The sequence below is a fragment of the Rhineura floridana genome, chromosome 6, assembly GCF_030035675.1.
Source record: "Rhineura floridana isolate rRhiFlo1 chromosome 6, rRhiFlo1.hap2, whole genome shotgun sequence".
Classification (NCBI taxonomy): domain Eukaryota; kingdom Metazoa; phylum Chordata; class Lepidosauria; order Squamata; family Rhineuridae; genus Rhineura; species Rhineura floridana.
In genome coordinates this window covers 32,784,915-32,805,119 of record NC_084485.1, presented here as the reverse complement: position 1 = coordinate 32,805,119, position 20,205 = coordinate 32,784,915, and the positions used below count along the sequence as shown (strand labels likewise).

General features: G+C 39.1%; 2 protein-coding genes across 3 annotated transcripts in view; one reads left to right on the top strand and one right to left on the bottom strand.

Annotated features, from left to right (window-relative positions):
- The window catches only part of ZMYND8 (zinc finger MYND-type containing 8), a 167,879-nt gene extending 167,127 nt beyond the window's left edge, over nt 1-752 (bottom strand). Inside the window, exon 1 of the transcript XR_009763400.1 lies at nt 624-752. The gene's annotated coding sequence lies outside the window, so the exon portion shown is untranslated. The remainder of the gene's footprint in view (nt 1-623) is intronic.
- LOC133387165 (translocating chain-associated membrane protein 1-like 1) lies at nt 152-19,038 on the top strand. 2 transcript variants are annotated; one of them, XM_061631386.1, is made up of 11 exons: nt 153-455; nt 5,611-5,671; nt 6,143-6,261; nt 8,479-8,595; nt 8,696-8,754; nt 11,049-11,133; nt 11,504-11,574; nt 12,226-12,330; nt 13,171-13,314; nt 14,526-14,683; nt 16,340-19,038. In XM_061631386.1, the coding sequence occupies exons 1-11, from the start codon at nt 336-338 to the stop codon at nt 16,411-16,413; spliced, it is 1,113 nt and encodes a 370-aa protein (XP_061487370.1). In that variant the 5' UTR covers nt 153-335; the 3' UTR covers nt 16,414-19,038. The 2 variants fall into 2 exon arrangements, with proteins under 2 accessions (XP_061487371.1, XP_061487370.1); XM_061631387.1 differs by lacking the exon at nt 6,143-6,261 and having other exon boundaries at nt 152-455.
- Nucleotides 19,039-20,205: the final 1,167 nt, after the last annotated feature.

Sequence of the window (20,205 nt, the reverse complement as noted above, 5' to 3'; positions counted from 1 at the left end):
CCTCCTCCCCCTCAAACAGCCGTTTCGAGCGTTGACCAGCCCGCCTCCTGAGTCCCCGCCCCTGGAAAGCTCGGCCTCTAGCCAAGCCCAGCCTAACTATTAGCCGCTGAAGCCGACAATCACTATTACCCTACACGGCGATTGGACGATATACGAGAGAGGGCGGGGCAGTTGTGGTAGGGGTGAAAGTCGTTGGTGTTTACTAGGCGTGAGGTGAAGAAGATTGTTGAGGAATAAAAAAAAAAAAAGAACGAAAGAATTGCAGCTGTCCATCCTTTTTCTCTCTCCTCAACTTTGGGCCCTGGAGGCTCCCAACCTCGCAAGCCTCCGCAGCTATGGGGCTCCGGAAGAAGAATAAGAGCCCGCCACTCCTGAGCCATGAGTTCGTTATCCAGAACCACGCGGACGCCGTGTCCTGCCTGGCCATGGGCCTCCTCTTGGGGCTTATGTTCGAGGTATCCTCATCCCTACGGAGGGTGCGAGGGGGGGAGTTGGCAGCGTAGCAGCAGGGCGCGGGCTTCTTCGGCGAGGCACGCCCCTTTCCGCGCGCCCCCAATCCACCTTCATGCGCGGCCCCGCCCTTCCGTGAACCTCCGCTCGGGCGCTGCTTCTCGCTCGCTTACCTTCCCGCTGTTCTCACCCTCGCACGCCCCTCTGCGTGCGCACCCTCACAGGCTTCCTTGGCGAGCTTCTGGCAAGAAACACAAGACGTACCCGGCAGTCGACTTTGCGACTGTGCCCATCCCCCCCTTCTCCGTGTTAGCCTTGGAGGGTAGAGGACGCAAATTGAGAGTGAACCCTCTTCCGCTCCAGAGGCAGATAACTTGTGCAAATAAGCCACGCCACATGTTAAGACTCTCTGCAAGGGCGGGAGAGGGAGTGCGAACTAAAACTCTTCAAAACAAAAGAAAATATTAATTTCTCTGTAATAGTGATGTCTTTTGGTTAACTAGGTTAGCGCGGACTAAGGGGAAGTGGAAAACAAAGGCCTTGAGAAACCACCTGGAAAGTTTTTGTCCGGAGTCTTCAGATCTTTTAAATGGATGAGATTTTCAAGAACCCATCACATACTCCACTTGGCTGCGCTCTGGAGCTGGTCACGGTGTTAGCACTTGGCTTTGTTTTCAAGGCTGAAGCTCAGGCCTACACTGTGTAGTGAATAGAACTTCAGTAAGCACAGGGGATCCCAAGCATCAAGGTAGACTAGCCTTCACCATGTTGGTTCTCTTCCACCACTACCCTCCATGTTTTGGACTACAGCTCCCATCATCCCCAGCCAGGGCTAATGGGAGTTGTAGCCCAGAACATCTGGAAGGCACTAGGTTGAGGAAGGTTGGTCTACAATCCAGTACAGTAGGGCCCCACTCATACAACAGGTTACATTCCAGACCCCTGCCAAATAGCGGAACTCCGTCAATAAAATGGCGTCTGAAGCCCGAAAAATGCCGTAAAAGCAGAACAAGTGCCGTATGAGTGGGTTATTCTAATTGAAAACCACCGTATTAGCAGAACGCCAAAAAGCGGGGCCCTACTGTATCTAATTTTCTGTGATAGGTTATATGAGTTACCAATAAGCTAGTTATGTAGCATGCCAAATGTATTATAGCATTGATTAGCTAGCTGTGCCTGTCACAAGTATAAATATTGATGCCCACATTCTGCATTAGAGAGCTACCAGTGTTATTTATTATTCAGAAGGAATGAGGTGTGCAAATGAACAGTATGGAGAGCTGTGCTGACCTAGGTACCAATAGTCAATGCTTTTGTTAGGGATTGGCTGAAGAATACTTTTTGCCCCATTTGCTTCAAGCAGTCGATGACTAGTTGTGTTGAAATGGTGCAAGATACAGTGTTTTTGTTCAATAGTATATGCAGTGAGAAGCACAAACAACTTCGCATGTCTTCCCAATAATAGATTTATTAGGTCAAGTCTCAGGGGTGTCAACATTTACATTGGCATATTCATCACTGACTCATCAACCTACAAAATGGAACTTGGAAAAAGATTGTCAGAATTATTTTTGCACTTTTTAGATTTTATATGAAATGACTGTGCCACATTGTAATAGTGCCCCTTTATAAAAATGCCATCTTCAATTACATTAATTAGAAGTGAACAGACAAAGCCTTGAACAGTGTTAAGATATGGGAATTTAAAAATGAAATGTGCAGTTCAGTTTATACCTTTCTCAGGAGCAGAATGGAACTTTTTGGAATAGTTCACCCAAGACACAATGTAAAGACTTATATGCAGAGAGGTGTTGGGCACTTTACAGTGTCTGATTAAAGGCTTCTATGAATAATGTCAGCACAACACTGTGTTTAAAGATGCTGCCTCTTTTTTTTTCTTTGCTTATGTTTTGTGATGCTGCTGCTTTCCCCCATTCAATAATTAGAAGTTTGCTGATTGTGTAGTTTTAAGTCCGGCCGTTGTGGAGGTGGAGTACTAGCATTTTGCAGGGACTTGTGTACATAGACATGCTGAAAGAAATACAAACCACTGGAGTGTTGGCTGAAGGCCCACAGACAGATCAGGAGTCTTGCTCTGTCTGCCAATAGGCAGCACTTGGTTGTAGGATCAGCAACATGCATATGCACATACATTGACTGTTACTTCAGGAAGGATCAGAACCTACAGCTAAATGCGAGACCTAGGAAATAGATGAGTCCAAGGTGATTGAGGTAGATTTTTTTCAAGAATTCCAACTCAGTCTGGGTGTGAGGCAATCTAAAAGTAAAGGAATTAGTAAACACAGCTTGGAATGGAAATGGACTGCCTTCAAGTCAATCCCGACTTATGGTGACCCTATGAATAGGGTTTTCATGGTAAGCAGTATTCAGAGGTGGTTTACCATTGAGCAAATATGGAGAAAGGGGTGATGCTATGATCCTGGAACAACATAAAAATATGATTGTTGCAGATTGTTGAAGGGTAAAGAGGAAGTTCTGGAGGAGCAGCAGGGGAAGGTCAGCCAATTGGGGATTAGGGTAGAGTTGATCAGGCCTAACAACTTCCTCTGCATTGCAGGACTAGTCATGAAGCTGGGTGGATCTAGATATTAGTCTATCTAGCCAAGGGACGTGACCTCTAGATGAGAGTTGGGAGTCAAATAACTTTTGGAGGGCCTTAAGTTCCTCATAACAACTGGTATAGCACAGTGAGGAGGAGAGCCTGGCTGGGAGTCCAGAGTCTGTGAGTTCAAATCCCGTGTCAAGGGCCAGCTAAAGATCATCCCCACAGTGAGTGGCTCAGGGGTTACGTGCCCTACCACCTATGCAGCCATGGGCAAGCTGCATAGTCCCAAGGAGCCCAGTTGCCCTCCAGCTGGCAGTTGCGGACAAGGAAGGGGCTGCTTTGTGTAGCTGTGGCAAGCTGAGCAGGCCCTAGCCAGCTGGGGAGGACTAGCCTCAGAGATAGGCAATGGTAAACCCTCTCTGAATACTGCTTACCATAAAATCCCTATTCATTGTGTCACCATAAGTCGGGGTAGACTTGAAGGCAGTCCATTTCCATTTCAAGTTCCTCATGCCTGGTCTAGCTTTTATAATGGCCTAGCCCAGATATACTTCAAGGTGCGACAAGTCTTGAGAAGACACATTTTAATCGTGGCACAGCCATTTGCTGAGAAAGCTTTCTGGCTGCTTTTCGAGAAGTGAATGGAAGAGACCCTGTAGACAGAGAATACATAGTCTTTGAGATGACAAATGGTAATTATATTATAAGATATCGATATACCTCCATAAGATATGTGGCAGATGTAGATGAAGCCCCAAGATGGATGTATATCCACAACCGTGAATTCATGAGAACAGATACACGTATTAGAGCCAGAGAGCAATCTGGATATTGCATGCCATTGTATTAGCCAAAAGTGTTAAGGGGATGGTGCAAAGATGAAGGGGTGCTGTGCTAGCTGGGTTTTGGTCTAAGTTGATTGTAAAGGTAAGGGAGAGGTAAGGACTTGGCTACAGCAGGCAAGTCATTCTTTACTTTCACTCAGCAACCTCCTTGCATCAGTCTTAGAATAAAATACAATCAGAAGATTTCGCAAAATTCTGCTCAACTCTGCAGTGGTGGCATAGGAAGACCTATAGCAGACTTAACATAATCAGGCCATAAGTTGTAAGTGTGGTGTTAGATCTAACAATACAGTAAGTGTAGAAGATTAATGTTTTGATTGATGTTAGGTAACAAATAGGTAAAATAATTGCTGCTTTTGGAAATGGGAATATCTGCCTGAGAACTTGCTGTTGGAATTACAGTCACAACATAAGCATTCTAGTTCAGTTTAGAGACTTTTTGTCTTTATTGCTGCTAATGGTGGAGATGCAGTGAGTGATAAAGATCCTGAAAGTGATATTCTGGCAGCAGATCTTGTCTTATATATTTGTTCGTTTGAACACATCTTACAAAATATATTTCCTTATAGAGTACATGGTTGCCTCAAACTCACATTTGCTATAGAATGATACATTGATTTGCTTAAATATTGGGCTAGAAACCAGAAGAGAGTTAGTTATGCTTGGAATTTTTTACTTAATTGGGTTAAGCACTTAACCATGGTTTGTGACAATAAGCTGATGTTGATTTCTGTAAGTAGAATGTAGGAACTATAGTTGAGAATGTGGCATTAGTATTCTACCTTTAGAGAAAACAGAGCTATATGCTTGTGTTCTTCCTACTTATTTGGATGGAATGAATAGGGCCTTAAAAAAAAGACAAGAAAAACCCTACCATTGTCATTGGCTATAATTCATTGCATGTGTGCTGATATGGAAGCTTCCATATGCAATATTCAATCCAGGGAAATATACAAAGGGGCTAAGCTACTCGGCTTCGTGCTACTGAAGATGAACCAGGAGAGGATTCTTACTGTTCCTTGCATGCGGCTTTTGCTTTTCTTGGGGAAATAAGTCAGGTTTGCTTCTTGAAACATCCTTTGAAGAAGCACTATTTGTGCATCATTGAGAATATTTAGGCCTGTGTATAATGTGCATGCTTCTGCGTATCAAAAAGAATATATGTAGTGTGCAAGTAACCCTGTTTTTTGCAGTGTACAAAGTGCAACTTTGGTGTGTGTTGCAGATTTAACACTGGAATCTCAAGGTTTCTATACTTTCAGTCTTTGGCTTTACCTATAGTTAGTCTTTATGTATGTACCTATGTTAAGCGCTGCTAATACAAATGTGGGTTTGCTTCTAACAAGGACTTACAAAAGCTTCAAATCCTAGCTTTAGATCCCCAGTAGGAGCAAAACCAGCTTAATGTTAACTCTGCTTAACATAAGTGCAGACATAATTACTAACTGTGGTAAGAGTTATGGAAGTGGGGATTTGCATATGGGAGGGCACTAACTTGATCCCATACTGGACAGTCATTGTTAACATCAGCCCTTGGTATGGCCCAATTTTAAATTTGGTGATGCAATCCTAGACCATTGAAGACTCACCATCCCTGCTGTGCACAAATTCAAGAAAAGGTGAGAAAGTTGCATGTTATAACAAATGATGTAAACATTACAGTAACAACTGTGAGGAAACTTGTAAGTAGAACAGCATCACCCCTGATGTAATAATTAGCTAATTTATCTTTTCTGTTTTAATGTTTAGGTTACAGCCAAATATGCCATCATGTTTATTACTGTTCAGTACAATGTTACATACACCACAGGTAAGAGTAAACCAAAATCTGTGCATGATTGGCTATTATTTTCAACAGTGAAACTCTACCAGTTATTTATAGTGCAATCCTATGTATGCCTGCTCAGAAGTAAATTCTGTGGAGTTCAGTGGGACTTGCTCCTGAGTGTGTTTAGCATTGCCGCCTTAGTTGATAATCTCTCTGAGTCTGTAATACAGCCTGATCTATGCATGTTTATGTCATCTTGGCTGTAAAACATAAGTTTCTTCCTGAAGAACACAAGAGAGAGGACTTTCTTTTAAATCTGTATAATCCCAGATAACAAATACTCTTAAGTCCTGAATAGCTGTCCAGTTATTTCTTGAGAATAATTTATCATAGAAATGTAAGCCACACTGCTGAAAACCAATTTTCTGTGTTCTCCTGTTGCATAATGTTTCCCAAGTACACTTTATACAGTTGGATACGGTTGTAGTAATAATAAGATATTATGCATTTCAGATGGCAGGCCTGAGCCAATACATTTCTATGAGTATGGTCCAAAAGATGTGGCCACCATCTTTTTCTACATGCTTATAGCCATTATTCTGCATGCAGTGATTCAGGAATACATACTAGATGTAAGTTTACTATTTATTTATTTATTACATTTATACACCGCCTTTTCATCATAGAAACCCAAGGCGGCTTACATATGGCTCCCAGGCAGTCTCCCATCCAGGTACTAACCAGACCTGACCCTGCTTAAGCTGGCCTTATGTGCCTTCAGACCATAGCCTGGGATCTTGTTAGTTGGGTGTAAATATGTTGGATTTGATGCATTCTTTGTTCTTGCTTTCTACATAAATACATCTAGGAATTGATGTGAAAAATGCTACTAAGACCTTTGTGCTACCAACAGCCATCTTAGCACATTGTGACATGCCATTTTTTCTGAACAAGTGTGTTTTCCCCAATTCTTGAGGCAAACTGCTCTGAGATTGCTCTCCATTACTGGGATTGGAGACAGAGTATATGTGTTGTGGCCCTGGCAGCCATGTTATTCAGTGCTTGGGATTTTACCTGGCAGCCTTCTGCTGTGGTGTTCTGGAGGAGTATTCCTCTACAATTATCAAGGTCCCTCAGATGTTTAGTTGCCAATGGTTCACTTTTGACATGCCCCACTACCTGGGAGTAAGCCCCATTGAATTCAGTAGCCAGAAGAAGGTGCCACGTGATGATGAATCATACTGGTGGATTCACAAAAGAAGCTGCATTGGTAAGCTGTGTGACACAGAGTTAATAGAGATGCCTCTTTCTAATTAAGTTTTTAAAAAGCCACCAAAACCGTGATTTTAGGAGGAAATTTCTATGGCAGCTTCATTAAGGGATTGTTTCCCAACAGTGTTTGCTAGATTGCAGATTCCATTATTTCAAGGTGCTCCTGTGAAGCCCCTTTGAAATGAACAGACATTGTGCAGACTGCTTTGTTTCATCAATAGTTCAATTTCCAAGTTTAACTGCAGTCTATTTGATAAAGGTCATAAAATCAAATGACTGCTTCGTCCGATATGAACGTACCAGGCCACTAAAATCTTCAGAGGTCTTTTTTCTGGTGCCCTCATCTTTGGAAATAAGGCATCTGGCAACTGGGGATAGGGTCTTTTCTGTAGTGGCACCTAGCTCTGAAACATTCTCCCAAGATAAGTTGGCCTCGTTCCAACCTTGCTAAGCTTTGGTTGCCAGATGAAAAAGATTTTTATTTGTAAATAAAATAAATTGTATTCTAAATGGCAATATTATTAAATACGTGTACTGTAGGCATTCTCATTATTTTATTTATTTATTATTTATTTAATTTATATCCTGCCCTTCCTCCCAGCAGGAGCCCAGGGTGGCAAACAAGGCACTAAAAACACTTTAAAACATCATAAAAACAAATCTTAAAATACATTAAGACAAAACAGCATTAAAAACATTTTAAAAACTTTTTAAAAAGGGTTAAAAACATTATTAAAAAACATAGTTTAGATTAAAAATATCTCAAACCCCCATTTAGACAAAGTTTTGTGAAATCTCAGACAAAGTTTAACTTGAGGCATGATCAATAATTTTAAACAGCAATGCTAGCAGAGAGTTGACAGCTGCAGTGACACTTGATGCAAGAAATGGAAATCGACCAACTATTCATACAGTGAGCCGCTGAAAGATTTGTTAGAATCTGTGTGGCCAATGGTCAAGGACGATGGGAGTTGTAGTCTAATATCATCTGGAGAGCCATGTGTTCCCAACCCTGCATTAGAGACTACTTTCTGTTTTTCCATGGCTAACCCATAAAACTGCAAAGACCACAGTTGTCTCACCAATGTGTCCTGATTCTATATCTGTCAAGAAGAGATTAGTAACCATACATTTTCAGCCACCCTTCCAACTCGCCAATTACCCTTGTTACTGTTATAAGCTAGATACGTACATCTGAACATGGTCGCTGTTATGTTATAAGCTAAATATCTACATCTGAACAAGGCCATTGTGTGCAATTTTGGGCTCTGCAGAGTGTGAGGTTCAGTAGCTAGTATGGGGCACAGTGTGTTACCTTTTCCCAAACACTTGAGCAGCAGCTCCTCTGCCAACTAATTTGCTAGGATAGATCTGTTGTGGATCATATCCACGGTGCTGACTTGGCTAGTAGTAAGGCTAAATGTCTAATTTATAGCCTTGCTGCCTTGGAATATAAATGCAGAAGATGAGCTAAACACTATTATTAAACTGCCCAGATAATGTGTTGTAATCAGTACAGAAATACACTGATTTCTTAACGTGTACATTATTGCCCATGTTTCTTTTTTAATTTCTAGAAAATTAATAGACGTCTTCACTTGTCAAAAACAAAGCATAGCAAATTCAACGAATCAGGGCAACTAGCAGTTTTCTACCTGTTTTCATTTTTCTGGGGAGCAAGTATTTTGTCTGCAGTAAGTAAGTCAAGTTATCTTTATAGAATTTATTTTACATATTTGCCTGAAATATATGAACAAATCTTTTAACTTTTTATTCTCCCACACGCACACACAGGAAGAATTCACAACCAATCCAACTTTGTTGTGGAAAGATTACCCGCATTCTCAAATGTTGTAAGTGTTCTTCTTTTGTTCCTTCATCTGATTTTACTGTGTCTTGCTTTGCTTGTTCAATTAACTTTCTGATATTCTTGAGGGTGAATACATCTTATCTGTAGTGTCTCAACACCAATCATGGTTTTAGAAATTTCTCTTGTCATGTCCCCCAGTTGCTTTTCTCTCTCTCCAGAAGTTGAAATATACCAACAGTTTTAAGCCTCCCCTCATAAGAAATTGTTCCAATCACTGTTTACTTCTTTAGCTCTGTTGTATTCTTTTTGAAGGAGGGATAAGACTAGCCCTTTTCAGCCATTCATTTTGAATGTGTGAAGAGGGCAGCAGAGCCACATGTACAAGTCCTGCCTGCAACTTCCCCTTCATCATAATACCCTTACAATTCCCCTTCAGACCTTTCTGACCCCTGCACAGTATGTCCTTGTGCATTTTTTTAAATACCTGGTGCAAATATTGGCTTATTCCTGATTTATATAATAGTTTAATATTTGCTGATATGTTTACTAATAATTAACATTACTTTTGACATTTTATTTTTTTATTTATTTAATTTAATTTATATGCGGCCCTAAGCCAAAAAGGCTCTCTGGGCGGTGCACATAAAAGATAAAACAAGCACAATATATAAATACAATAAGTATAACAAAATCAAAGATCAAAACAAACAATAACAAAGAACCAACAACGTCAAAATACAACAATAATGAAAATACTGATAAAATACAATTTAAAATACACTTTAAAATGCCTGGGAGTATAAAAAGGTTTTCACCTGGCGCCAAAAGGATAGCAGTGTCGGCGCCAGGCATACCTCATCGGGGAGACTATTCCACAGTTCGGGGGCCACTACCGAAAAGGCCCTAGTTCTAGTCACAACCCTCCGGGCTTCTCGATGGGATGGCACCCGGAGGAGGGCCTTAGATGTTGAGCGCAGTGTACGGGTAAGTTCATATTGGGAGAAGCGTTCCACCAGGTATTGCGGTCCCATGCCGTGTAGGGCTTTATAGGTCAAAATCAGCACTTTGAATTTAGCCCGGAAACAAATAGGAAGCCAGTGCAGACGAGCAAATAGAACTCATTTTTAGTCAACCCAGATGTTTTCTGATGACAGCTAGTTTTGATTCCATTTGACTGTACATAGTTTTCATTTAGGTTAAATTTAATCTGTCATTCCGTTTTCAAGTAAACTGTGGATCTCTTTACAGTAGCTTGGGATTTTACTGCCCTCACAATTTTAATCTCTGTTCACACCCATGTCTTGATAGTTTATGAATAAAAAGACCCTAGTGAGATCCAGTGTCAACACAGTGACAAGCTACTTCTGTTGCTAACCACCTCCCCTCCCCCCCAATTACTTCTCCATAAGAGGATGGACCCTCTAATCCAATGGTTGTTAATACTTTTTCAGGAGGGTTTGAAAAGGCTGTACCAATCAAATTCTGCCTGCATATTAAGATAGCATTTGTCAGGCTACAGTATCTGGTGAAGTGCACTTGCTATATTTCACTTATACAGTAGGGCCCCACTCATATGGTGGGTTACGTTTCAGACCCCCGCCTAAAAGCGGAACTCCGTCAATAAAATGGTGCCCAATGCCTAAAAACGCTGTAAAAGCGGAACAAGTGCCGTATGAATGGGGCCTTACTCTAATTGAAAGCCACCGTATTAACGGAACGCCAAAAAGCAGGGCCCTGCTGTACTGTATATATGTAAGAATTCAATATTTAATTTAGATAAAATATTTGGGGAGTTTTTATATAAAAAAATATTCCAAAGTTACTCAAGAAAGTAGTTGTATGAAGCCATTCTTAACGGGCCTTCCTAGCCAAGCCAACAATTGTGGTTGCAAGGTTTCTCTGCCCTGCTGCCTTGATGGAGGCAAATGCCTTCCCCCAACAGCAAAGGAACATTCCATCTTCAGCTGATGCTTGGAGAAGGGGCTTAGAGCCCATTTGCTCAACAACAGCTAAAGAAGTTTCCCCCTCCCCACTTTTCTGTCCTGTGAGGAGTAGGCAGACTTCAGCTGATGCTGGATGGTGGCATCAGAGCAGCAGTCAAGAAGCCCCCACTGACTTTTCTTTGCCCCAGAGAAGGTGGAGTGGAGGTTTTGCCAACCTCTGCCCTGCCTTCCTCCCAGCATTAGAGCTGTGAGGGTCCCAGCAAAATGAAAGTTGGGAAGAAGGCATGTCGCTCACTAGAGAGTGGAGCCATATTTGCCATGGTGAGTGTAAATGTTGAATGAGTTAACACTTTTTATGAATGTTAACGATTGTTTTGTGTACATGTGTGTTTAGTTTTCAGGTTAAATTCTTCTATATCTGCCAAATTGCCTACTGGCTTCATGCACTACCAGAACTCTACTTCCAAAAGATTAGAAAGGTAACTTCAGTTCAGGCTTTTCAGTGTTACTTTGTCTTTAATGTTAATATTTTACCATGTAACAAATCTAAAACCAAAAGATGTATACAGAACTGCAACAAACTAGATCTTGGGTACAAAGAGATAGATGGATGTTCTAAATAAATGGAAGGTTGAAGAAACATGGGGAAAACATAGTGTTCCCCCCACCCACCCAAGAAAGCAGTACTAGAAACATTGTGGGTGAGATACAATGACACAGCATATTGTGTGGAGGTAATTCTGCATTTCTTAATTTAAGTGTAAAGAACAAGAAAAATTCACACATCTTCTGTTAAATTGTTTGTCTTTTTAAAGTGTAACATGTGTGCTTTCCCCTTTGTAATTCTAGGAAGATATTCCTAGACAGTTGCACTATATCTGCCTTTATATTTTCCACATATCTGGTGCCTACATTTTGAAGTAAGTATTTGTAAACTTTATATTTTATAGCATGCAAGATGCAGTTCCGTAAATGTGGTGTTATCCTTATTACAACCATATGAGGTAGTTGTACTTAGTTTTTCTGTCATAATTAGGAAACCATGGCTACCTAATTTGATTTTAGCTGGGCAGGGATTTGAACACAGATCTTTCTACAGCAAAACAAGTTGCCTGTCTACTGTGAATAGACCACACATTAGCCCCGTGATTCTCAAACGGTGCGCCATGACACACTGGTGCGCCGCGAATATTATGAAAGTATATTTTAAAAATGAGAAGAAACCCATTTGTATAGTTATTTATTACATCCATGATCAATTAATAGCTAGGCTAGGCCCCTAGGGTAACAGTTATTATTGTACACAGCTAGCAAGCAACGTGACCATGCTTAATTTATTAGAATAAGGCAAGTAATAGTTTTCTATAGTTTAAGTTATTTTTATTCATAGTTTAAAATATATTGATATATTTTTAATTTTGTACACGAAGTGCGCCAGAAAATTTTTATATGTTTTACAGTGTGCCGTGAACCAAAACAGTTTGAGAACCACTGCATTAGCCTAATAGGTACTGACTGTCTTGAATTATGGATAAATATATTGACAAAGATATTTATTTTTAATATTCCAGTCTGCAGCGTTTGGGCTTAATTTTGCTTGTACCTCATTACCTTGTGGAACTTATTTTTCATGCCTCACGTCTTTTCTACTTCAGTGATGAGAATAAGCAGAAAGGGTAACTTTTATTTTTTTATTACTACTGTTACTATTGTGGAAGTAACTCTTAATTTTCTCCCTGTATCCCTCTCTTGTACCCCTCACTTTTTTCTATTAGTTAATGTTTAAACAATGTTTAAAATGTGAAGAATTTTTTTGGTTTGGGACCAGATTATTTGATTGATTTCCTCCACCTGTTTAGACATTAAGATCAGCCTCATAGGCCCTGTTCTTTGGTTTGCTTCCAGAAATGAGCAATTGGTGGCTACCAGTTAGTCGTTTTTCAGTGGTAGCCCCATATGTGTGGGAATCCTTCCTCTGAAATTGGAAGGAATCTCGGGGCTTGTACACTCCTGTTCTTTCCCGCTTGCGCAGGCATTCCATCCACCCTTTCAGTTTTGCTGTTGTTAATACCAACCATAATTAGCCAAACCACCTTAGTTAGAGTGGATTTATGTCTAGGTTAGCATTTAATTTTGATGCAGGCATGTAACCATAGCTAATTGAAACTGGAATGGGAGGTAGAATGCCCTCATGAGAGATGAGAAACAATCTTATACGCTGAACGATCTGATACAGTTGCAAAAGATTGCTTGTGTGCAGCAGGGTTGCCCTGTGTCACGTTGTGAGAGGTTTTGTTTTTTGGGGGGAAACTTTTATTTCAGAAGTAGCTAGCAATCTCCTGTGAAGAGCACTACTCAAATAAAGAAGGAGAATCTTCCATACACCAGATTCTTTCCATCCAGCTGTACTGGATGATTACCAGTATTCATGAAATGTTTTAAATCTGGGGATTTAGGATGTTCAGGAAGCAACTGATAGAAAGGGGGAAAGTACTTAATTGCAGTTTTCTTTTCAGATTTACCCTTTGGGCTCTACTCTTCGTAATGGCTCGTCTTCTGACTTTAACTTTGTCAGTTCTCACATTTGGATTTGGTCTGGCAAGAGCAGAAAATCCTGGCTTTTCCATAGCAGAAGGAAACTTCAACATACTAACTGTTAGGTATAATAAACTTAATAGCATGACAAAAGTAGCTTTTCTGGCAGAAAAACTTACTATTTTATTCTTACTGCTCTTCTAAACATTACATTTATAACATTGGTGAGTAACTTGTGTAAGTAAGATTTCCTTAAAACCTTCTCTGCAATCTATCTTAATATATCAAGTGGGACCCTGCAACAAAACCTTGCCATCTCGAGTGCTTCTGTTCAGAGTTTCAGCCACTCCATCCTTTTTCTGGTGTCTCCCTCCACAACATAGTCAGTCAGCATTCCATTCCCACTGAACATGCTCAGTCCCCGCCCCCTTCTATGTTGTTCTTGGGGAATGCTTCCATTGATTTCTGTGGGCAACTCTCAGTTCTGTCCCTGGAAACACTGAAACATAGCTTCTCATTGTGAACCAGTAAATGACCTATCTGGACACTGAGAAAGTTCTCAATACCTGATTTTTTTATGCTACTTTCTTCTGGCCTCATTTTCCAGCTGCATTCTTCCACCCAGTTTTCAGGTGTATGTTTTTCTGTGTCTGTCTGTATTCTGTGGCCACTGAACTGTCATTTGGCTATTGTTTGAGGTTCCTCTGTTTAAGGCTCTTTTTCTATTTTTTATTTTTTTTTGTACCTGTGCAAATCTTGTGGCTACTCGGAGTCTGCTTATACCTTCTTCTTGTTTATAGGTGGTGTAGTTTTGGCTACATTTGTGCAAGCATGTGAAGACTTAAATCAGAAATACAGGGAATGTTGTTGGATTGACTAAATAATCACAAGGATATAAGAATTATACTCTTTTGGAATAGATCAGAGTTTCAGCTGTTTCAGCATTCTGTGTACAACAGTGGCCAGTTTAGCACCTCTGACAAGTTCATTCTCAGCTTGATCTTGTATGTGGAAACTGGAGGGATATTGCTTCTGAACAAGGATTCCATATTTGTTAGATCTAATGGCTATTAGTCATATCAATGAGGAACATCAGGTTGCTGTTAAAAGCACAGAAAAGTGACAACCCTCCTGACAAAGGGAGGTGTGGCTGTATTATACAAGTAACTTCATTTTATTTCTTGAGTACTTTATTCATTATTATAGATTGTTTTAAAGTTGTTCGCCAACATAACTTGGGTCAATTTAATGCATTATGTCTGACTTTCTCATATTTAATGTTCAATGCTTGTAATTTGTATAAATGTGCAGATAACCTTTCCCCCCAATTCATTAGAATTAGCTGTCTGGCTGCAGTTTGTTTGACCCAAGCTTGGATGATGTGGAAATTCATCAATTTCCAATTAAAGAAATGGAGAGAACATAATCAGAGCCAAATTCCTAAGAAAAATGCAAACATAAAGATTAAACCAACAAGAAAGGAATTGGGCAAAGGTAAGTATAGTTCTTACACTTGCATACTACTGTCACAAAAGATAATGCCCCTGTTTGCACGTCACACAAAACCATGGTTTAGTGCCATAAACACAAGTAGGAGTGAGCCTCTAGTTCATGTGCTTCCCTTCACCTCTTCCTGTACGACTGGTAGAATTTTTGACATTTACTTTTAGTTTGAAAGTGTTTTACATGTTTCCCTTAATCAGTTTGCTGTAGGCAAAGCCAGGGTTATGGCTTAAAACAAATAAGACTTGTTATGAAACTAAGGAGAAGGGAAGGTGCATGGGTTTGGGCTCATTCAGCTAATGTACATTGTGATAAACCACAGGTTGCAAATCTGTGACCCAGTCATTGTGAGTGTCCTCTTGCTAAATAAGGTACCACTTTGAAAAGTGCCACTTCTCCCTCTGGCACAGTGCCACTGTTTAGAATGTCTTGGAGAGACGCTCAGGAAACAAGAAAGAGTCCCTCCCGTATACTTTCTAACAATGACACTGCACCAGAGATAGAAGTGGGACTTTTGAGATGCAAGATCTTTTTCCTCCTCATTGCAATACTCTCCTCCTCTCCTTCTACCCCAGTGTTGCAACAGTGAGGAACACACCCCATATGTGCTGAGTACCTTTGTAATTGTCTGGTATGTGTAAGTACGCTATCTGTGTGGTAAGTTTTTGCATGTAAGTGAATTCACCATGCCCACCACTGACATGCAGGCTTCAAAGGGCTGGTCAAACCTCAATGAGGCCCTCATGCACTAAACCATTATTTAGCCATTAAATCTCAACATAACATGTATGTGTCACAATTGAGGGCTGAAAGTGCAGTGTTAGAGTGGCATCTTCCAGTGAAAAGCATACTGCTTGCTTAATTTCTTAGCACTGAAGTTAGTGTTGTGTTATAGAATGTAATTTGCTCAGTCCATTTGTATTGATACAGAGGCAAGAGTATAATACCTTGGGTTGGTTAAGTCTACAGCAAACTTCATCTAGGGCTGCAGCCCAGTGAGCTCTTACATGGGACTCCCAGGCAAGTAACCTAAATGGGGCTTACTTCTATCTAGACGTGTATAGAATTGCACTATTAATTACTAGTTTAGAAATTCCTAGTTGTATTCAGTTGGTGTACCTCTGCTGATGGAAAGTTCTCTGATCCAATGGAGAGCCCTATGAGCAGAACAGGTTCAGGTGATCTTTGGTGATTTCTACCTCCCTCCTGCAGTCCCCAGTGTCTTCTCCCAACTATCCCAATCCTTTGGAGCAAATTTTGGGGTGTCACAGGGAACTGGATAGGGAGATAGGAATATCCGTCTACCAGACTCTCCCAGATAGCATCCTTGAGATGGAGAAGGGGAATTTAGGAGCAGTCAAAGGTGAAACTTTGAATATTTGCTTTAGGAATGCTTCTTGAAAGGACTGTATCGTGGCAAGTTGAAAGGGGGAAATACAGAGGTGAGGGAAGTGACTGATATGAATTGAGATAATGACACGTTTAATAGATTAGACCCAATATGAAACTTAGAAATTTAAATTCTGCCTCTGGCATGAAAATACTCTTTAGTAATAATACCAAGTCTAGTCCTGATGATATAGGAGGCGGTTACCACAATTTTATGTGTATATAAACTGATACTCCATTGTCTTTTTTTTAATACAGCTAACTTTGTCAATGGAGCAGTAAAATTTGAAGAGGGCACATCACCTAGAAAAAGGAAATCAAAAAATTTGTGAGCACAGAACCAGACAACAATGTTTTAATTGAAGACTTTGGTGATTATTGAAAAAGTTCCATCATGAGAGAGAGAGACTATTTGGCTGTATCCACTAAAGGATTCTGGTTGAAATATATTTTAAAAAACTCATCAAAACAAACTTACGATGAGAATGCTTCAACATGAGTTTTAGCTTATTTAACTTAGATACTCACAATCTCCACTATTCATTTCAGTCTTTGAAAAATGATTTGTCTTACTCGTGCATGTAAGTACAAATCCTTCAATGCTAGCGCAGGTTTATAAATCGGATATGTTTTTTATTTGAAGTTTTCAAATATAATTAATATTTCATTTAAATATAAAGTTCCTAGAAATTTTGATTTTTGGACTTAGAGCTGAAGTTATGTTAGATTTTTGTAAGAAAAAGTTTTGCACAATATTCTCTTTATATAATACTGTCTGAAATGTCTCTATTCAGAAGCAATTTAACATGTTTTACTATTTTAAAAGTTCATCAACTTCTGATAACTATCTCTTTAGCTAAATGCAATGTTTGAGAGAGAATGAAATCAGTGAATATCTTCATCTTGGAAAATTTCCAATTTGGGCCACAATGTGTGTTTGGCAATGACTGTCAAGTTGTAATTTAAGGGCAGATTTTGCAGAGTTGGTCTGCTGAATCTTGTAATATGAGAACCCCACACAGTTGGCTTTATTTGTATATAAATATATATATATATATATATATATATGGCTTCTTGACATCTTCTCAAAAGCAAGTTTTGAAATGAAATGCTTTTTCAAATGGTGCTTAAGTTTGATTTATTTTGCTTTAGAGAGTCTTGAAAAGTTTAATTGTATCTCAAAATGATTGCTTAATATCAGAGATGTATGTCATTTAGAATAGAAAAAAAGTCAAATTTCTGGTATGTAGTATAATAAACAGACATGATTTCTTTTTCTCATTGCAAAACAGTGGTATTAGACTAAACCTGGCTCGTCAATGTCATAATTTCAGCCAACAGGTCTGTTTCAGAATACCAAAAGCTTTTAATTCCAAAACAGAACCCTTCATTAATACCTATTACAATACATAGAGTTGACATGTACAATCACTAAAGAGCACCGCTGTGTGATACAATATCCTGTTATAATTAAAGCTTAGAAAAATGGTTGACCTTTAAGAGAAACATTGTGAAATCCCAAGAGCTTGGTGGTCTCTTGTGTTTTGCATTAGTCTGGCGATGATATTTTTAAACTTTGAACAAGCTGATCTTTATGCCATGGCACAAACTGGTTTTTAAACTCCTTTCTGCTTAAAAAGCAGGTTGCCATGCAGCATGGGAGGGAGGGTTGCTGCTTGAATAAAAATAAATTTAAGCCCCCATTAGGTTCATGGAACTAGTTTTAGGCAGTGTTTTCAGGCTTTTATGTAGAAATTTTTCTAATCTTTATGCTTTCCCATGCTATCTTCTGGAAAAGTAGGGAGTGAAACCTTTTCTGTAGACAAGTGAGACAAATGGAAACTTAAGACTGCAATCCTGAAACCACATTCTAAGCTCAGTATTTTAAAGTGAGTAATTAAACAGTAAGCGCCTTTGCTCTTTATATGTACTGTTGCTATAGGGATTTTACAACTGCCAGTGAAACTTATATCTTAAATTGTGGGTTTCCCATCCTTCATTTGGGTTATCTAAAAGCATTAACATGTATGATTTACTTAAATGGTCCAAGCTGATGAAAGTTTGTTTCAATCCAATACACTATTGAAAATTGTCACTGTTACAAACATTCTGGTTTGTATCTAGTAGCTTGATAACAACCTCCACAGGTATTACCATAAGCACAAAGGTTTCCCTACTCTGTTCAGTGTAGGCTTTATGTACACATTCTCATAGAGTGCACGGAGTTCTCTTAACATTGCATGCAGTTGGGAAGTTTTTGCATACATAAAAGCTCTTGGGGACAAAATGCTTAAAACGGATACATCAGGTTCTCTCATTATGAGCACATTGGCAGGGGCATCAAAGATGGCAGGTGTGTGTCCTTGTTCCATGCACACAGTAACTGTATATCTGATTTCAATTCAATTCAGATAAATTAAATCACACAGCTATTATAGGTTACTGGGTTCTTTTTAACATTCACACAAACTGATAGGTAATAAGCAAGGTTTGTCACAATTTGCTAAATATCAGGAAAGGAGTACAGGAGAGGAATCTACTGTGATGTTGGCAAACTTTTTCTTATTCAGAAATCAAACTTTTTGCATCTGTCCTGTGGTGAAATCACACCTTCCTTCTGACCACACTTCTGTGAACAAGTGACCTAAATCGTTTTTATTTCTCATTAAGCGTTCAGTCAAACTATTCAGTCACATGTATTTAAATCTTGCAGCATGGATTGAATCATTATTTTAACATGTTTTTTATATGTTACATAATGTAGTCATATCATTTATGTGCAAAATGCTATTCAGGATTGGAACCCATTTTTCTTATTTGCTAACTTGTTTTGTGTGCAAACTAATTAGAGGAATTTGCCTGACTTCTCACAATCCTGTGTATTTCTACCGAAGATGTTTACCATTGAACTAGAATATATTTTTTTATGATTTTAATAAAACTTGTTTGTACAATGATGAATGCCTTATTTGATAAAAGTATCATCATCTGAGCAGTTTTCATGAAAACATGTTTTCTGATTTTAGTGTTCAACAGTGCTGCTTGCAAGACAATGCTTTCACTGATCAGCATGCATATAGTTCTGGACTGTTATGTAACAGAAGAGACCAAAGGCCACTTACACTATTGCATCCTAAGGATGATAGCTGTGGACACGGTGGGTTTACAGATTGAAGTTTGTATTATCCAAAGTGTTTTTATGTTGCTAAGTTCAAACTGCTTTCTTTAAAAGAAATTGCAAACGTAGTTATTTTTTTAAATGTAACTTTAGCATAATTGCCACCCTGGCCTCCTGCTTGGGAGGAAGGGCGGGATATAAATCAAATAATTTTATTTATTTATTTGATTTATATCCCGCCCTTACTCCCAACAGGAGCCCAGGACGGCAAATAGAAGCGCTAAAAACACTTTAAAACATCATAAAAACAAAAACATCATAAAAACAGACCTTAAAATACTTTAAAACAAAACGTTAAAAACATTTTTTTAAAAGCTTTAAAAACGTCTTTTTAAAAAAGGGTTAAAAACATTAAAAAAACATTAACAAGCAATTCTAAATAATAAATAAATAATGTCTGTGTATCATTAATGAAAAAGAGAATGGCTGTGGCATTTGAATTTGTGGAGTCTATTCACTGTTCCATGTTTGGAACTAGATTTCATATGTGTGGAAAATAACTGCATAGTTGCCAGAAATAAACATACACCTATAGTTCTTCTAAGCCTCTACACTGACAGATTTTTAATTGTCTCCCCTTTTTATTTCAAAAAGCCAAACTTTTTGCCTCAGTAGTTTTAACTAAATGTTACCCTAATTGTGTGTGGATACTTCTGTGAGTGTACACCTGGTATCTGTAAAGGAGAAAGAAAATTTTGTCCTTTTGCAGCATGAAAGGAACTTAAATTGCATTATCATACAGTGTCATTGCACAACACTGATGAATATTTAATGTACTATCAAATGCATTAAATAAAAGGTTGGGCTGTGCCTTAGGATACTTTTGGTGTACTTAAAATTTGAAGTATTGCTGTGGGAGAATGTGATGTGTAGGTGGTTTGGTACTGATTTACTGCTCATTGAAAAGATGGTTGAGAAATATAAATTAGCATTTGTGACATCCATA

What these genes read in the sequence shown, in the direction of transcription:
- LOC133387165 (XM_061631386.1), top strand. Translation starts at nt 336, where the DNA reads ATGGGGCTCCGGAAGAAGAATAAGAGCCCGCCACTCCTGAGCCATGAG. An exon ending in CAATGTTACATACACCACAG is followed by an intron (nt 5,672 to 6,142) that starts GTAAGAGTAAAC and finishes TATGCATTTCAG; the next exon opens with ATGGCAGGCCTGAGCCAATA. An exon ending in TCTGGTGCCTACATTTTGAA is followed by an intron (nt 11,575 to 12,225) that starts GTAAGTATTTGT and finishes TTAATATTCCAG; the next exon opens with TCTGCAGCGTTTGGGCTTAA.